Here is a 19,118-nt window from a genome sequence, read left to right on the forward strand (position 1 = left end):
TTTACTAACGGAGCACTAAGAGGCCAGCTCAAGGGAAATCAGAGTGAGCTCATAGAAAAATCTGATATTGGTACAAGTCACATAAGCAAAGAGCCAGCTCCTGGTTGGTGTGCTGCACATTCACATATAAGGGAAATGACTGATTTTTAAACTGTACTGGGTGGGTCACAGCATGAAAACAATACCTATATATATATATTTTGTAATTATGTATTCTATGTTGCAAACTAATGTTCATTAGCCTCACCTTGTCTCCTTTCTCCCCAGCAGGTCCTGGATCCCCATCTTTTCCATCAACTCCCTGCAAGAGTGACATGACTAGATTTAAATTTCAGATTTTAGATGCATATTTATTTTCCTGATACCTCCACCAGTGGGAATTACCTCTGTACTCACTGCACAGTTTGCACGGTTTATTAAATTGTTGGTCCCACTCATATTTTTGAACAAAGGTGGATGTAAACTGGTTAAAATTTGAACATATTAAACAAAGCTAATGGGACTGAAGTGACTAAACCTTTTATGCACTAAAACAGTGCTGCAGTAAATGTTGTAAACCTGCGAGTAGTCCATTCACACAGTTAGTAAAAGCTGATATTTTAAAGACAAAAGACACATTTCCCCCAGCAGATGCTGCAGCTCACACCATGTTCAAAAGGCCTTACAGTAGTTTCTGCCAAAATGCTGTTACTATACAGTAGCTCACGGATCACTGGAAAAGGACATGACATACTATGTGGGTGCATATAGATATAAGATGGGCCCTTAAACACACAGACACTAATGTACTTTATACCTCAACCAATATATGCACACAGGATCTCACTCTCTGACACACACACACACACACACACACACACACACACACACACACACACACACACACACACACACACACACACACACACACACACACACACACACACACACACACACACACCTGTGCAATACTGTGCAGCAAGCGATGGCAGGATGCAGTGAGAAAACATGGGTTTTCAAATAAAGTTGGGGGAAATACTGTCTTTTCAGTCCCTTGGATCTGATGGGACCAAATGTTAATACCTGACCAGAACCAGAACTAGAACCAGAACCAGACCCAGAGCCACTAAACCACTCCTCAATCACCTGAAAAAAGAAGTCCGGTCAGCAATGCAAGTGCTCTGAGGCCAAGCCTCAGTCAGTGAACTTCAAGAGCACACCTTTCTCGATAAATCCCTGCTGTCTTGAGAAAATAAATATTCCTCTAGAGCAGGGGTCTTCTATGTTTTTTTATGCCAAGGACCCCTTAGCTGGAAGAGAGACGGAGCAGGGACCCTCTACTATAGCCTGGTTGACACCAGACCCTTCTCAGTTGTAACTGAATCTCAGTTGTGAGAGTGGGTCTGGGCAAGCTTCATTCACAGCCCATTTCCAAAGGGGCGTCACCAACGGATGTCGCTCAAATGCCTCTGGGTGCAATTGGATAGTCCTTCAACCAATTAGACAAACGATCCGGGTGAAGTAGCAGCTACAGCGGCATCAATGGGTTGCTGCGCTTTGGTGGCTGTTATGTTGAATGTAAACAAAAAGCTGCTCGCCGTCGCTGCGCTATCCTCATCGTGTAAAGCACGCCTCAACGGTTGTGATTGGTGCCTCGATTTGGAAAAAATGGAAATGAGCTTGAATGGGCTCTTGGCCAGACTGACTTGCAGAGCAAATCTCAAATTTGCAGGAATTTTGTCAGGGTTTTTCCAGGCTACCTCTACTACGTATATTGTATAAAATGTTGTTGAATAATAAACTGGACCTACAATAAAGTGTAGGGCGGCCTAAAGCCTATACACATACGTTTTTATGGTGCATACAATACTAAGCTTTAAAAATAAAAATTGTTGGCACATTCATATATTTATACATCATGTTTTAATGTTAAAATGTGGCACAGTAAATTCTTAAGCTTAACTGTATCTGTGGATGGCTACCTTAGCTGTAGGCCAGTAAGCCTAACATCAATGTTGTGTACATTAAAAATCTTTTATCTTGACTAATAATATGTTGGATTCATGTTAATGTATATTTCAGACATATTTCAATTGTTTTTGTTAAACCATCGAACAATAATTTGGCGGCCCCCCTGCAGCAACTCTGAGGACCCCCTAGGGGTCCCGGACAACAGATATCTGCTCTAGAACGTTCTACCTTCAAATTTAGCTACATGTAGCTTACTACATGGCTTTTCCCAAGTACAATTAACTGATAATACAACACAGTACACTAGACATCGTACAGGATTATATATTTGTGTTTTTCTCTTACTGATGAACTGTACAAGAAAAATAGAAAATAGCGAAAAAAGAAAAGAATGTTTAACTTACAGGCAGTCCAGGTTCACCTTTCTCTCCATCCTTCCCATCTTTCCCAGGGGCCCCAGGTGGTCCAGGAAGGATGTCCTCAGATGGGGTTCCTGGGGGCCCTGGCTGTCCCGGGAGGCCAGGCGGCCCTGGAGGCCCCTGATGAAACAAGACGACATAACTCGGTCACACAAAAGGAAGACTCTTGAAAGCACCTTCTGTGTACCTCTCTAGCTAATGGTCAATTGTTAGCGAGCGTTCTGTAGTGTCAAAATGCAACACGTTGAGAAAAGCTTGCTTTTAGTGGACAAGTAGCACTGTTATATTCTTCACTGTTTGATGTTACTAAATATAACAATGATAACCCGGACTAGGTCGGAATATTAACCATTTTATTAGACCAACAGTATGTGTTTACAACAGCATGGCTAACACCAAAAACCGGGACCAAAGTAACCCACAATCCATCAGGTATATCACACTACGGCTCCCACAGTAGCCCGAAATAGACAACAAGTAACATGAGATAAAGGCCGCGTCCAAACAAACAGTGCATCACTTCAACATGGAGCCGGAGATGACGAACTGAAAAGGGTGTCACAAAAAAAAAATGACTGAAAAAAAGAAAGTGGGATTGCAACGTGATGCTGTATATTATCTAATGTCACGGGGAGAGAAATCAAAGTTCACTTACCCTAATAATCTCTGCATCACTGTCAAAGTCTTCAAATCCTGACCCCTCCTAATGAACACAGGACATATGTCAGTCACAGTTAATGAATGCAGACTGGCTCAAACCACTACAACTAAAGGGTTTCATGTCTAAATGCTTCATATCACAGTCCAGTCATGTTGCTCCCGGAGATTCATAATTACATACTTGTAAAACATAAATGCTTAAGCCAAACAGGCAAATCATTTATTTCACATTTTCACAAAATTGACATTTAGTTTTGGAGCAACCTTTGTTTTTATAATCATATTCATAAATATGACTGGTGCATAAAAAAGCCAGTGAGCGTGATTAAAAGAACAGATGCCACAGAGCACAACTGTAGCAATCAATAAATACCTGAAACTATAACCGGAACTGCAGAAAAAAACTAAAACAAATGAACAGAATTGACGATGAATGAAAAACAACGGGATTATCCAAAAGCTGAAAGACACAGCTGCAATGTGTTTAACTTTCTCTGAATTCAAGAGAGTTGCAACAGGAAAGATGCAACCCAATTCTCCATGATACATGTGGCTACAGATGGATATAATAAAGCGATATTACTATAAAACATTATGGATTTCAGCCCAATATTACAGTACGTTAGCCTGGGCCTGGACTTAAAGAGTAACTACCGTTATTTTTTTCAGCCTGGACCCTATTTTACTATGTTTTTAAGTGTCTAAGTGACTGATGGGAACAACAATCTTTGACACTGGTCCAGTATTAAGCGAGATCGCTGCAGTCGGCAGTGGCGAAACAAGCTACAATTGTAAGTTAATTGGGCAATTGTCCAGCTTGTATTTACCTTCACAAAAGTGCTCGTTTTGCCACTGACAGGCTCAGATTAATATTCTAAGTGTCTGACAACATTATGGAAAGGATCCCTTCAGAGATAGACCTTTCTGTTAAAGAGTAAGATATTTTCTTTAAACATAAAAACATCCATGAAACTGCGTTCGTTAATTAATAGTAATTTTAGCATCGGAAAAAACACTTAATTTAAAGTCGACAGAAACAAAATAAAACTATGAAAATCCGTTTTGGGTCATCTTTCCACTTTTCCAACCATCACAACTCTAGTTATGGTTGAAATAAACACATAGTTTACCAATTTACATGTGAAAATATGTTGGCTCTATACACGCTAAAAGTATTTTTTAAATGGAGTCTGGTGGGTTTAGAGCTAGCGACTTCAGAGCTGTTTCTGGTTAAACAGAAAGGTCTCAAAGAGGTTTTAAAGGTCTATCTCTGAAGGGATCATTTCCATAATGTTATCAGACACTTAGAATAATAATCTGAGCCTGTCAGTGGCAAAACGAGCACTTTTGTGAAGGTAAATACAAGCTGGACAATTGCCCTATTAACTTACATTGTAGCATGTTTCGCCGCTGCTGACTGCAGTGAACTCGCTTAATACTGGACCAGTGTCAGTCAAAAAGGTCCAGGTTGAAAAAAACGGTAGTTACATTTTAAATGTTAATTTCTGAATCAACTGTTAATTAATAAACACCAGATTTTACTAAAGCTTGTTTGTTTAATAACCTACCAGGTACATGGAAGACTTGCTTTGTCGACCTGGAATTCCAGGAGGGCCTGGAGGACCTGGTAGTCCAACACCAGGATCACCCTGAAGGAGACAGCAGTGGGATTTTTATGCGTTTATTTGTACATTTAGTGATTCATCACTGATTTAGCAAAAAACGCTGTGATGCTGTACATTGGAGACTTGTTGCACAAATGTCGTAGCGTCTGTCCCTACTCAAATAAACGAAATGAAATGAAAATGAAATTTGAACACTGGCTCATGTTTACAAGTCTGTGACAATTCACCTAGTGCTATCTATTAGAATCTTATTCAAGTCGAGGTATCATAGTATTATAGAGGGGTATTGTTTACCTTTTCTCCCATAGGACCAGGCTCTCCCTGTAGTCCTGGGAATCCTGGAATCCCAGTTGCGCCCTGGGAAAAAGACAGTTACAGCTCAATGCTCAATGCTACATGAGATATCACCAAATCACAGGTCATGTTGCATGCAGTTGTAAGAAGCGAAAGCAGGAACCATACAGACAATGATATCAGGAATGAGGCCAAGACCTTAACTTAATCTGTGGCCCCAATCTAAAGCTAATGGGCTGCATCATCAGTTAGTATATAAAGTGTAGCTCTCTAAATTAGTAGCTGAAAATGAGTACATTCCTGCAACACTTTTTCCCAGAGACACAAAACAAATGAACCTATTAATCTACAAGACTGGAAAGACTTTACTTACTGGAGCACCAGTTTCACCTTTGCTTCCCTGAACAAAGGAAAAAAATAGAAAACTCATCCATCATTTTATCTTTTGACTTGTCAGACTGAGCTAAACAACAGAATGTGCTCAATCATTGTTATGCTGTTCTGTAAATAAAAAGCTACACAGTTTAGAAATTGAATGTTTTGAATATTGCCAAACAAACAAACAGATAAAACTCACAGGATGTCCATCTTTCCCAGGAACTCCAGGTGGGCCTGAAGGTCCGTGTGGTCCTTGTGGACCCCGGGGTCCCGGCTCCCCTCCCACCCCTTCTCCTGAGGCTTGTCCTGGGGGACCGGGTGGCCCTGGGGGACCGGATGGACCTGGCTCACCTGGCTCCCCTTTCTGTCCCGGAGACACCTGGAGGGACTGAACATGGAATAGTCTGAGTGATTCATTCAATGAAATATAGCAAGGCATGGGTTACGGTTCAAACAGTGTGAAGACAACTGCAGATACTAACATTAACTTTAGGGAGAGGGAGTATATTTGGCTTTGCAAAAAGAGCCAATGAGCAGTAATTTCTGCATAAATTGGTTAACAGACAAAACTTGATTTTTGTAATAATTGTATCATCATGATGGTGGGGACTTCAGCTTTTTTATGATTTTGAATTTCAAATGGGGCAAATATGGAGTCTCAGTTGGGGGGATTGGTACACTTGCACTGCAGAAGTTTGGCTAAAGGGATGGGCATATTTTGTATAGCGAATCCTGCCTATTAACTGCTCTAATTGAACACTGACTTAAGCAATTAAATATGGATTTGTGTTTACTTTACTGAACAACCACACAGATATATGTATTACATAAAATCTTAAATATGTGCTGTGCTTTACATCATCATCATCATCATCATCATCATCATCATCATCTAAATTATGAAAAGAAATCACTACTTACAGAGTCAAATACGGAGTCTGGAGTACCTGTCTGAAATGATTTCACTGTACCAAAGACACAAAATTAGCACTTTCAAATAATTCAGGTTACAATAAAAGAATATGGCATTTTATTAGCATGATTAAAAAAGGTGGAATCATACAAAATGATAACATATATGACTTATGACGATATGAAATCTTAATTTAGGGCAGGTCAGAGGATAGAAAAAGAGAGACAGAGAAGGCTGCTTTTTGCTTCTTCCAGCACCATCTGCTGGCTAATATGGGAAATACACCCCAGGAGGAGCGGCCTTGGTCATGTATCACTTCTATGTCAGAACACTCATCTAAAATAAATGCTATGTGTATATACGCATGTTAGTGACAGAGGCCGAGATGATTGTTTGGCTTAATACCCGAAAGAAAAAAATTGGCAAATAACTGCCGATTTATTTTTTTTAAGATTATGTTTTGGCCTTTAATTGATAGGACAGTTGTCGGCAATCGAACCCCGGCCGCTGCGGTAAGGACAGAGCCTTTGTACATGGGGTGCACGCTCTACCAGGTGAGCTAGCAGGGAGCCCCATAACTGCCGACTGTTGCCACCAAAGACAGATTTCCTAAAATAAATAAATTTAAAAATATTTATATTTTTTACTTTTTTTATTTACCTCTCATTGTGGTCATCTCCTGTCCAGAAGTCTCCTCTATATCTTCATCAATGTCATCATCATTGCCCAGCGACATCTCAGTGGGCGGAGCTCGGACTGGGCTGCTGTAAGTGGGGTCTAGCTCTGGGAGGGGCTAAAAAAAGACATAAGATGAAAAAAATAAAAACGTTTTTCTAGGCCTGGGATCTAGCCATTCAGCATGGTTTTTTTTTTTGTAAAATGTTGCACATCCATGCAGAAAATAAGAAGATTAACACCCTAGCATGTGTACATATTTGGGTTTTTGACTTTTTGGTGTATTACATTTGCTCAGAAAAAAAAAAAAAAAAAAGTAAGTGTTTGCCACGGATGGTAGGAAATCTCTCGGACCACATCCAACTACAGTGTCAGATTTAATGCAACATTCCACACGGTGCACAAAGCTGGCTCACAGCGCTGCATTTCTTCAACATTATTTCTGCAACATCTTTACAAGATCGGCTGTGGCGATAAAACATCTTGAAAAAGCAATACATCTTTTCTTTCTTGAAGAGTGTTGGATTCGTTGAATCTGTCTCACTGTCCTGATGTGGCTGAGGAGGAAATTGTTTAAATAGCTCAGAGCTGGCTGGATAAGAGCTGTCACACATCTGGAATATACCTCATGCTTGCACACTTCCAAATCTTAGGGGACACAGCACTGAGTTACCTCAGGTACCATCAACAAAATCTAAATACAAGTATTTCCTTTGGGCCACAGTGACATGGAGTTAAAAAACAATCTGAGTAAATGAGGAAAATACCTGATCTCTCCTGAGAGTGTCTATCTACGTGCCCTTAAGCAAGCACTGAAATCTCCAGCAGCTCCAGTGACCAACAAGGCTGAGATTGTGAATGTGGGATATTGAAGTTTCCCGGATTTGAAATACTTGAAAAATCAAAAGAGTGAGCTGTAAAGTAGTGCGAGAAATTACACACTGCTTTTACCAAATTTCAGTAATAAGAGTACTTATTAGTTAGAGTTCTCTACAGGGGTGAAAAGTGACCGAAAAAGTACTCGATACTGCAAATGTGTAATTTGAGAGGTCAGCCTCAGTATAGTCTATATCCTTTGCGTTCCACTTCCGGGATTGCTCCGGTGGTGCAGGAAATTCTGCCGGATGCATGTATTTTCCGTACCTTTCGGCTTTCTTTGAGTTGGAATTTTAAATTCGGTGGATTTATGAGGACTATGGTTAACTGCTCCTCAGATCTCTGCAGGGTAAATTGAGAAAGTTTGCTAGACTATCAGTCCAATCTGAGTTTTCTCTCGCACAACTATTTTGCAGTGGCTCTGTGCGGAGCTTAGCACCGCCCATGACGATTGTGATTGATTTAAAGACATGCCATTAAACCAGAGCACAGGGTTTTTATTTGGAAAAGCAAGAGTGAAAGATGAAAAAGTGGCTTTAGTTCTGCTGTTAAGGCACAGTCAGGAAGATTATCCAAGATGGCATGTTGGCCATTTTCATGCGATTCAAGTTGGCCATGTTATGGTACTTATCTTTAAAGCTATAGTGCATATTTCCTGTCTCCCCCCATGAGGAATTCTAAGTAATGACAACAAAAGTGTTGGCTGATACAAGCCTTCTGTGATCGCGTACCACCCCCACCCCTACTACACGCAGTTGATGTAACCAAGGAGAACACGGATGATTAAAAAAAACATGTTGGATTCTTCAGAAGAGGTAATTATCTTCACTCGATTATTTGCACGCAAAAGTCGCCGGACGACACCAGTTTCTGAACATAGCCATACTGAGAAATACAGAGAGAGTTTTGTGGAGCGGATAGTCTTAATTAGCTTTGTATTAACTCTTTTGGCAATGGCTTGAATGTAACGGACGTTCAGTAATATAAAACGTTACGCACTAAAGCTTTAAAGTAATAATTCACTTGTTTGCTTCCTTACGGAGAGTTAGAGAAGAAGATTGTACCGTAAGTCTCATATTTGTACCTTAAATAAGAATCTGAAGCCAGCAGGCAATTAGCTTAGCATAGAGACAGGAAGCAATGGGAAACAGCTAGCCTTGCTCTGTCCATAGTTTAAAAAATGCACCTACCGGCGCCCCTAAAGCTCACTTATTAACACACTATCTCTTGTTTGTTACATTCTGGGAGTATTTCTTGGCTGGGCCAGCGACTCTCTGCATTTTCCGCTGGAGAGAGCTAGGCTAGCTGTTTCTCGCTGCTTTTAGAAAGTATAAATTTAGAAGTACAAACCTCCCTAAACTATTTATTTAAGTAAAATGATCTAGTACTCTCCCCAACCCCTGCCTCTCTTCCTCTGCCCTGTTGTATTCTTTTTTTCAGAGAGCTCAGAGGGGGCAGGGAGCAGCACATATCACCATGCTCCAGTCTCCACCAGGCCAGTAAGGATAAGAGCTGTTTTCTTTGGTCCAAGTCCAACCTATAGCTAAAGGGGAAGGACGGAGGGGTAGTGTGGTGTGTATGAGGAGTGTGTATGCACACACCATGGTGTACGCTCTCTCCTCCACAATCTTCTTGACTTCATCTATTCCCTCTATGTCTTCGTAAGCATCATCACCGCTTCCGTATCCAGAGGCCTGACAAGAAAATGAGAGCAGGGAACGAGGAGTCAGAAGATAAACATGGAGAAAGACAAATGATTAAATGCTCTTCAACGGACAAATGTGATCCGAGTTCGAGCTGCAGAATGAGAAAACTGAATGAGGAAACAAGCCAATAATGCAGTTACACTCAGTAAATAAAAGAATGCTTGGATACAAAACTTTAACTTTAAAAACACTGGATATTAAATGTGATTAATGCTCTAAACAATGATAGAAACAGAGAGAAAGAGGAAACTAAAATATATATATTTCTTTTCTGCACATTCAAATAGTAGACTGCTGATTGGTACCGCAGGCACCAAATGAACTCCCTAATGAAATGTGAATCCTAATATCAGTACGTCAACTAATCCATGATTCTTACCATGCTGAGACAGCATAAGGACACTGCTGTGCCTTGATTAATATGGATCCATTTCTAAGACAAAATGTATGAAATCGATTTGAATATAATTGTTCTAAAAGTAACAAAAAAAATGAATGGATTAATGCAAGAGAGAGAGAGAGAGATTGTATTTAGGTTTAAATTAGGTTTAAAAGTTTAGTCTATATCCACAACGTTCCACTTCCAGGATTGCTCCGGTGCCGCCGGAAACTTCTCCAGATGTGTCTCTTTTCGGCCGGATGTCCGTCACCTTCCGCTTCCTTTGAGTTGGCATTCTAAACTCTGGTGGATTTCTGAGGACTATGGTTAACTGCTCCTCAGATCTCTGCAGGGTAAATCCAGACAGCTAGCTAGACTATCTGTCCAATCTGAGTTTTCTGTTGCACGACTGAAACAACTTTTGAACGAGCACATGATCCACCAAAACAAGTTCCTTCCCGAGGCTATTTTGCAGCGGCACCGTGACTCCGTCCTGGGCTTAGCGCCGGCCAAGACGATTGTGATTGGTTTAAAGAAATGCCATTAAACCAGAGCACTCCCATGCTGTGTGGACTAGCCAGACCCTCCTCCAGGATGCTATATTTAGAATATTTTCAGCGCTTTACCTTGCCCTTTCCAACAGAGAACTGAAGCAATTATCTATGCTCTCTTCAAAGCCACCAGACTCCTTTGACAAAAAGTAATTTAACTAACAGAACACAACAGTCGCTGGCCTGCTGCTGCCTAGATCGGTTGCTTTGTTTGTTTTATTGTGCGACTTTGCTGAATCCGAACTAACCTTTTTAAAACACCAAAGTCTATATTTGGTGTGGGTATTTCCCAAACTGTTGGAAGCACACTATTGTCTAAAGTATCACTGTATGCCATAGGTTTAATATTTTCTTTAACTGGAATAAGGAGGACCACATAACACAAAAGTATGTTAATGTGTAGATAGGGCTGTCCACATAATTTTGTCCATATAGTTTACTGCTGGTCACTGTTTTCACCAGTAGAGGGAGGACTAGTTCCATGTTTGGGGCGGCTGAGGCTGTGTGTTCTGACATAAGCAATAGGATCTTCACTTCTTTTCAGACTTTCAGACTCAGTGTTTGGGTGTGTGTTTGTGCGTTTTCGTGCACACTCACATAAGGATCGTCCTCCTCACACTGGTCATCTGGGGCCGTGGGATCTGACTTCAGCACCAGCTGTTGGATGGAGCCCTGGAAAGGAAAGGTGGGGGGGGAGGGGGGGGGAGAGATTAAGAGAGACCGTATTATGTTGTGTGGTAATTTAGTTCATTCTGTGTCATTCAATTTCATTAAAGCTTAGCGTGTTTCCCACACAGCAGCATATTGTCTCTATCTTTCAGCATAACACTTTATCCATCTCTTCCTCCCATCATTGCTCAACACATTATCTAGCACATACACATCTGGCAGTGAACAGGTGTTTCATGTTCAAGCTGTCTGCCCTCCAAAGACCATTTTCAAATCAATCATGAAACACCACTTACAGTATGGACATCATTCTAGTGGACAGGCTTCAGATGTAAATCTTATGGGTTATGAAATAATATTTCATCATATACTATGGGTCACTTTTTCTATCCCCTCTGTGGCTCAACATACCGTAGACCTGTAGTAGTGTTAAAACTTTGACACTTTAACACTGCAACAGTTTACCAGCGTTGAAGCACTGATGTCTGTATTAAACAGGCTAAGATGTTGGTTATTATTTTAATTTTATTATTACATTACATGTCATTCAGCTGACGCTTTTATCCAAAGCGACTTACAATTGCTATATATGTCAGAGGTTGCACACCTCTGGAGCAACTATGGGTTAAGTGTCTTGCTCAGGGACACATTGGTTGATGTATCGCAGTGGGAATTGAACCCAGATCTCCCACACCAAAAGGCACGTGTCATATCCACTGCGCCATGATCACAACCCAGCTGTGTGTTTCTAGAAGCATCCCTGGATTATCCCTGATCTGTTGCTTAGGGTGGTACATGATGATGATGATGATGATGGTAAACTCTGGCATCAGACTGTCAATACACAGGTGTTAACATACCCAGTGTAACCCAGTTAAATATGCCAGTAAATACTTCCAAACCACCACTGGCTTGTAACCATGCACGAGCCTGGCAGTTCTGTTCAGGGTGTCGCTATTCTGACAAGTGCTATACTTTATTTGTATAGCACCTTTAAAAATAATAGTTTAAAAAGTGCTTTGACAGGGGAAATAAAGGACATACAAATCAATACACATATATACACATCAAATAACACACATACCCATAAACATTGTAATAGCAAAAAAGGAAAGCTGGGTCAGCTCTAAAAGGACAGAATGCCAACGAGAAAGACGATAAAAAAGATGGCATCACATAAAAAGCAACTCTATAAAAGTGTGTTTTAAGGAAGCGATTAAAATGAAGTCACTAATTTCAAAGAGTTTTAAACCCTTTAATGTGCTCATAGGAGAAGCAAGTGTGAAAATATCTAATGTATGCAGCAGTTCCGTTGTATGCCAATGAAAAAAGGGCCCCAATTCATCTGAAGAAGGAAGGTATGTTTTCCCAATTATTTAGCGTATTCATGAGCGTGTGTACACGTGCAACTGCGAATGGTCCTTTAGATCTGAGAGTCAGCAGGCCTTGTCCCCTTATTAGATCAGTAAAGACTTGCCAAAGGCAATTTCAGCAAAGTTTATTGATATTGAGTTCAGACCAGAGGACAAACACCTGTTTTTAATGGAACGAAGCACGGCCTATGAAATTTAATGGTGGTGAAGGAGTGAAGAATAGAGATGAATGGGGAACAATAGAGAGCAAGAGAAAGAATGGGTGGATATGAGTTGTGGTAGCAAATAATCAGATACATCTGTCTGTGCAGTAAACAACACATCGGAAATAAACAGAGAATGTGCCACGCAAACGTTTCCGCTTCTTTCAATTCAATTTTAGTATGCGAGTCCCTGTGGATGCACGATTCAGATGGTCAGTTTGTAAACTAATTATAGGCATGTAAACACCTGAAGGCAGTGGGAGGGTTTGTCAGTGACAGACACATTTACAGTTGCATGCTCAAAAGCTTGCTATGCTAAGCCTATACCACAGATGACTGCTTCCAAACATGCTGTTGAAAGTCTCGGCTTATGAAAAAGAGACACACTAACATGCATGTGAGGGAATGAAGGAAGTCTGCAATCACATTGTGAGCAAAAAATGCTTTCACACGGTCACATATGGGGGTTGGCCTTCCATTTGGGGGACAAAGGTGTAAGTGTTTTGGCTTAAACCATGTCATACCACCTGTGATATTATCTTATATACCTTGAACTGTCTTTTGTTCTTTTAAAATTGTTCTTTTCTTACCTACACTGTACATGTTTTTATACACTAAACAGTTTTTCTTTGTTGGTTTAAAAAAACATGTTTTTATGACTGGCTTGTTTATATTGTTTTGTGAAGCACTTTGTAACGTGGCGTTTGAAAAGTGCTCTATAAATAAAGATTATTATTATTATTATTATTATTATTATTATTATTATTATTATTATTATTCTGTACTATTAAGCAGGTTGGGTTACCATATGTGAAGTGGATTTGTCCTGCTACAAGGCTGCCCCATATGATAAACATTGTTAATAACTATGAACTGTCAGAAGGCATACTAGAGCATCTCTGTTTCTGGACATGAGACAACACAATCGGTCGGTCCGGCAAAAGAAGGTCAGCCATGTTTCCTCGGAATCTGGAGCCACACCGATTGCTTTGGGGTTTGGTCTAAATTTAGTGACCTTTGTGTGAGAACTGCCCCAACACAACATATCTAAGCTACTTTATGTTAGTCTTGGATATGAATGAAGATTGTTTGTTGAGATTCGGCAGTCTGGTCTGGTACTCTTTCAGATGTCAGGGATGACTAAGGAAAAGGTTAAGTACTTCTAAGGTGCTGTTCTGGGTCTGCAGTTACTGGCAGTCACCGTGTTGAGGAAAGTGTTGCCAAAGCAACAGAGAGCAGTCACTTTAGCGGCTACTGGCCAAACGTGTGTGTGTGTGTGTGTGTGTGTGTGTGAGAGAGAGAGAGAGAGACAGAGAGAGTTAACACTTCTACCCATAAAAAAATGTGCTCTTTATCACATAATGTGCAGACAACCTCGTTGTGCCACAAGGTGTCATCATCAGTTAATCTGACTAGAAAAAAGTGAACCATGACTTGGACTGTAAAGTGATGAGATTACATCGCAATTATTTTTTATTATGAGGACAGTTATTTAGAACAAACAGACCTCAGCATGTTTTTAAAAGGTGCCGTAGGTAGGACTTAGCCAAAAAAATTGAACATCGACAACTTCTCAGTCCCTCCCCCCTTTCCGCTAAAGCCCAAAACAGTCTCCTAAGCCCCTCCCCCCACAAGGGAGAATGAATGCGTCTGCATGAGCAGTGATTGACATGCAGTTAGACACCCCCCCTGGCCCCGATTGGTGCATCTGAACAGGAAGCTGTGGATTTTTGCAAATCGCACTACAGGCTGTAGGTGGTGCCAGAGGAGCCGGATGTTTTTTATTTTTATTACCTGCTTCATGTAGTTCTACTCGAACATAGGGTCAGTTTCAGCAAATATGACAGAAAGTTAATTTTCTAAGGCTTACCTACTGCACTTTTAATCTAAAATGAACATTTAACAAAGCTGTTCCACAACACAGGTGCCTGAGCTGATCTTTTATTGCAAAGTCTGCAGAACAGTCAAAATACGTCTGTCTGAAAAGCTAAAAACATGGGCATGAAGACTTCAATAATTCTACACCTTAAACAGAACAATCCCACAGCAAGCTGCATCTATATAGCTCAATAGCTGCATGCTTAAATCTGTGCCAAAAAATACTTAACACACATGCCCACAACTTGAACATAAGCATAGCCGACAGTGGTTTTCCTCAATGTTATGGGTCGCAAATCGCATTCAGTTGCTTTTGGAGAAATAATGGTTTGCACACACTCTGTATTAATATTTCAACCAAACACGTAGAGATGGTGTCCCACACACACACACACACACACACACACACACACACACACACACACACACACACTCTCTTTCCAACACCCAGCGTGGGGTGTGTTTCAGTGAAACTAAGGAAAGCAAAAATATGAGTGAGTTAAGTCAGTGTAGGGGAAAATGTTTTAGTGTATTTGTTTGCATGTGTGTGTGTTCATGTATAGCAGTGTGTGAGTGTACAACTGCAGAGAGCTACTGCTGCTGTGTGGCTGTTATTGCTCTCCCTGGGAGGAGAAGGAAGATCTCTAACGGAGCTGCCAGTTCAAACACGGAACATCTGGAAACCAAGAGTCACTACTGGTCCTCTTTGTCTGAGAGGGGAGGACTGTATAATATGCATTATCTGTCGCTAATAAGTAGCGAAATTACGTTTGAGTGCATAATTACATTCAAGTGCAATAATAAGTTATTCTAGTGCAATATAAGGGCAAAGTGACATTGTAATCATTTATTTATTTCACTTATTTTAGAACATGTTGTTGGCTGGGGTTTGTTTTGCTCAGGTTGTTTTATTTCCTCTTGTAATGCACTCTCTAACCGATTTCATGTTAAAGTCCCTGTTGATTGGATCCCTCAGGAGAAAGGGGTGGGGCACAGTGGCCCGGGAAAGAAGTGTGAGAGAGAGAGGGAGGAGAAGAGTGTTAATAAGTGTCTGGCTGGTGTTTAACTGGACGCACCGTGTGCGTTGCTGATTTACTTATGAAACCAAGCTAGGCAAACCTAGCAGTCGGTTACAGCACTGATCAGGAGCAGCGCTAAATCCCAGGACCTGCCGTCTATTTTTGGACTGCCCTCTCCCAGCCGCAGCCCCGTTAAAAACGCTCGCTCCTGCGATATTTGTGTTGGGTCCCGCGGAACTCAGACTTTTTCAGACTATCTAGACTTTTTTATTTAAGGTGACTGAGACTGAATGGAGTAAGCAGCCAGATCATGCTCATGTTCTACCAGGCGATTCTGGAGAGCATCATTAGATATGGAATCACAGCATGGTTTGGCAACTTAACTGTGCAGCTGAGAAGCAGGGTGGTCAGCACACACAAGACAGCTATGAGGATAATAGGGAGGAAAGAGTACAAGCCCATACAGAGCCTGTACGAGCAAGCTGTTAGAAAACAAGCTGAAAGAATCACTGCAGACTCTCTACACCCTCTCTTCTTGAATATGAACTTCTGCCATCAGGGAGGAGATTCCGTGTGCCAAGATTTAAAACCAACGAACTAAAGTTATCGTTTATTCCAACTTCCATCAATCTGCTGAACTCCAATGGTAAATCTTAGCCCAGCAGAGCAGGGGTGCAGTAAATACATCAGCACTTTTTACACCTCACACTTTAATTATTACAGTTCACTCTTAGGATGTTGTGTCTTCCGTACTGTCATGTGTGTCCTTCTTTTGTGTCTTTTGTGTCTTAGGACGCTGTGCTGCTCTCACTTTCATGTTGATTTTATCTTTTTGTATTGTATTTGTATTTCATTCTATGTTAATCTGAGAATGTTTTTTGTTGTTTATGTTGTGAAGCAACAGATTGTAGCACTATGTCCAAGACAAATTTCCCCTTGGGGACAATAAAGTGTATTCTATTCTATTTTCCCCTTTTCCATGCACCTTGGAACTGGGTGAAGTTGCAACTCGTAAAATACAGAGGCTTGGTCAGTGGCTCTCAGCGTCAGATACGACGCAAAAAGTACCCTTCAGCACCTGTATGGAACGCACCGGGCACAGCAGCAGCGGGACCGCGGCGCTGTAAGATGACGTAGTATTAAGAGCGACAATGGTAGCGAGTAGTATGAAAGACCGAAATGCCGCGTAAGGAGGTTGGTTGGGTTGGTGGATGGGTCAAACAACACAGGACTTTCACCCAGGAGACCGAGGATCGTGTCCCGTTCTTGCCCCGCGTGTCACTGAAATGTACATTTTATAACCCCACATACGATCTTTTCCTAAACTTAACTGTCCCGTTCTTGTGCCGCATGTCAGTCAGTATGTCCCTGTCAAAAGGACGGCAAGAGTCCTGGCACCAAAAGAAAACTTTTAGCGTGAATAACAAATGCCAAGGGACGCCAAGAGTCCCGGCGCTGAAGGAGACTTTTAGAGTGAAAAACAAATGCCAAAGGACGCACTTTTAGCGTGAATAACAAACGCCAAAGGCACATGACCAAACGTCTGTATTTTACGCGATGGGAGAGTGAGAATGTGTTGGAAGTTGTGCCGAAGATTTTTACTCTGCTTTTACAAATATGGAACTAGATCCATATTAGCCTAGCATAAAGACCAAAAACAGGAGGAATATTAAAGATACCTTGGTATTTTAGTTAAGATGCAACATATGTGACTTTGTTCCCACGAGACTTTGACAGAATGCCACAGCTATGACTCGTGGGATAAAATGATAGTAATTCTATGTTAATTAAAATGATACTAAATTGAATTATAATGCTATGGGAAAAACAACTTCCTGTTGTCTTTATTAATGGTCCGGTGTCCCTGCTACCCCACCAAGCCAATACAAAGTCATTAAAAGTCACAACAGTCAAAACAAATGGTTCCCAGATATCAACCTTCTCAGAAAATATTTTTGATTTTGAACGATAGAATGAGGTGATTTTAATCTGAAATGAAACTTAAAGCTCTTCATGGAGGTAAATACTCACGTCAGAGTTGGTTTGAAAGCGCAGTCGATAGGTAAACCTACTTTATAAATTGCTCCAGCAACAAAATGGACTCCCCTGTAAGACCAAAGGATCCTGAATAAACTCCCTGGCTCATTGGATTTCTTTGAAACTCTTCTCTGATAAAATCTTAATGAGAGGGAAAAAGCTTTCTTTCCACGGTCCTGGAAACTAAACATCTTGTAGTTTGTCTGTCACATGAACTTATATATAACTGCAAATCAGAGGAGAAGAAGAGGCCAGAGGTTGTATTGCAGCATTGAAGAGGCCTGGTTTTTGTTTGAAAAGGTCACAAGTCATGTATTTTATTCTGGTTTAGCCCTCGGCCACGAGTTGATTTATTCAGAAAAAGGAATTTTTGGCATGTTTTATAATATGGGTTTAACTCTTCCCTTTTTAAAATTGTAATTTCTCACAGTGCTTTGGACAAGTCTCAGATAGAACATCTTGATAACATTGAAAACATTTTCTCGCTCAGATAAATATCAACTACTTGCTTATCCCATGCATATAGCATTATAAATTAATGGTATTCCCTTTACACTCGACTATTTTCTCCTCATCATCCCTCATGTTACACGGGGACAAACACGGCCTTGTCTTGCAAATTACAAATCATAGATGATTGGGAGGAAAGTGCTGCAGGATTTACTGGTTTCTTTTCTTTTACAAGAGCACTGAGAGCGAAATACAGCATCGCATGTGTTGCTACTCCTTCTCCTGGATCTAATTTCTCAGCACTTCTCTATCACACACACCCTCATCATGACCACACAGGGATATTTTTAACATTGGGACTGGAACCGCCACCATTACATCCTGACTATTGTTTGATTCTACTCCTTTTAATTAAAGAATTGGCATTTACACTCACAGATGCATCCAGTGTAAGTCATTTAAAATGAGAGGCTCAGACATGAGATCAGCTATATTCCAAAAATGTAAATCACACACAGCTTGTCATTTATGAGCTCTCACAGGATAAGGCAGTGCTCATAAACACATGCGGTCATTCGTTCCTTGTCTCCTGTGGCGGTTATAAAGCTGCCAAGAAAGACTATTGTGTTTATGTCTCAAATGTAAAAATAGGCAACCGCCCAAACGCCACGTTTGTTTCTGCGACTAGCAATGGTTTTGACATCTATCCTCAACCCATTGATCCAAACCCACTGACAATAGGAATCAGGAATTAAAGCAACACCAAAGATTCTTTTGTACCTTAAAATAATGTTTCCAAAATCGTTTCAGCGGTTCATCAACTCGTAACTGGGTGAACAGCACTTCTGCATTCGCTTTGCGGCCCTCTATCAGCTATAACCGCACTATGCAAGTTTGCCAGATCGGGTAGCGGATCTGTAGTTCTAATCATAATGAGACATTATGACAGCGGTAATGGACAATTCCGCTTCCAACCTCTAGGGGTACCGAAGAAGAAAAGTGCTTTGGTGTTGCTTTAAGGGCACAAAAAGTGCAGCTCTCGTGAAGAGATGATGATGCTCAC

At 40.9% G+C, this 19,118-nt stretch overlaps 1 protein-coding gene across 5 annotated transcripts in view; it reads right to left on the reverse strand.

Annotated features, from left to right (window-relative positions):
- Positions 1–19,118, reverse strand: part of LOC116040059 (collagen alpha-1(XVIII) chain-like) — a 102,093-nt gene that overhangs the window by 17,284 nt on the left and 65,691 nt on the right. For all 5 annotated transcript variants that reach the window (XM_035998219.1, XM_035998217.1, XM_035998216.1 and 2 more), the window contains 11 exons: positions 11,024–11,098; positions 9,392–9,484; positions 6,900–7,032; positions 6,248–6,291; positions 5,526–5,714; positions 5,322–5,348; positions 4,949–5,011; positions 4,598–4,678; positions 3,025–3,072; positions 2,355–2,489; positions 248–301 (listed from right to left, as the gene is read on the reverse strand). In XM_035998219.1, the coding sequence (XP_035854112.1) occupies positions 248–301; positions 2,355–2,489; positions 3,025–3,072; positions 4,598–4,678; positions 4,949–5,011; positions 5,322–5,348; positions 5,526–5,714; positions 6,248–6,291; positions 6,900–7,032; positions 9,392–9,484; positions 11,024–11,098 (942 nt within the window). The remainder of the gene's footprint in view (positions 1–247; positions 302–2,354; positions 2,490–3,024; positions 3,073–4,597; positions 4,679–4,948; positions 5,012–5,321; positions 5,349–5,525; positions 5,715–6,247; positions 6,292–6,899; positions 7,033–9,391; positions 9,485–11,023; positions 11,099–19,118) is intronic.

The sequence above is a fragment of the Sander lucioperca genome, chromosome 23, assembly GCF_008315115.2.
Source record: "Sander lucioperca isolate FBNREF2018 chromosome 23, SLUC_FBN_1.2, whole genome shotgun sequence".
NCBI classification, from domain to species: domain Eukaryota; kingdom Metazoa; phylum Chordata; class Actinopteri; order Perciformes; family Percidae; genus Sander; species Sander lucioperca.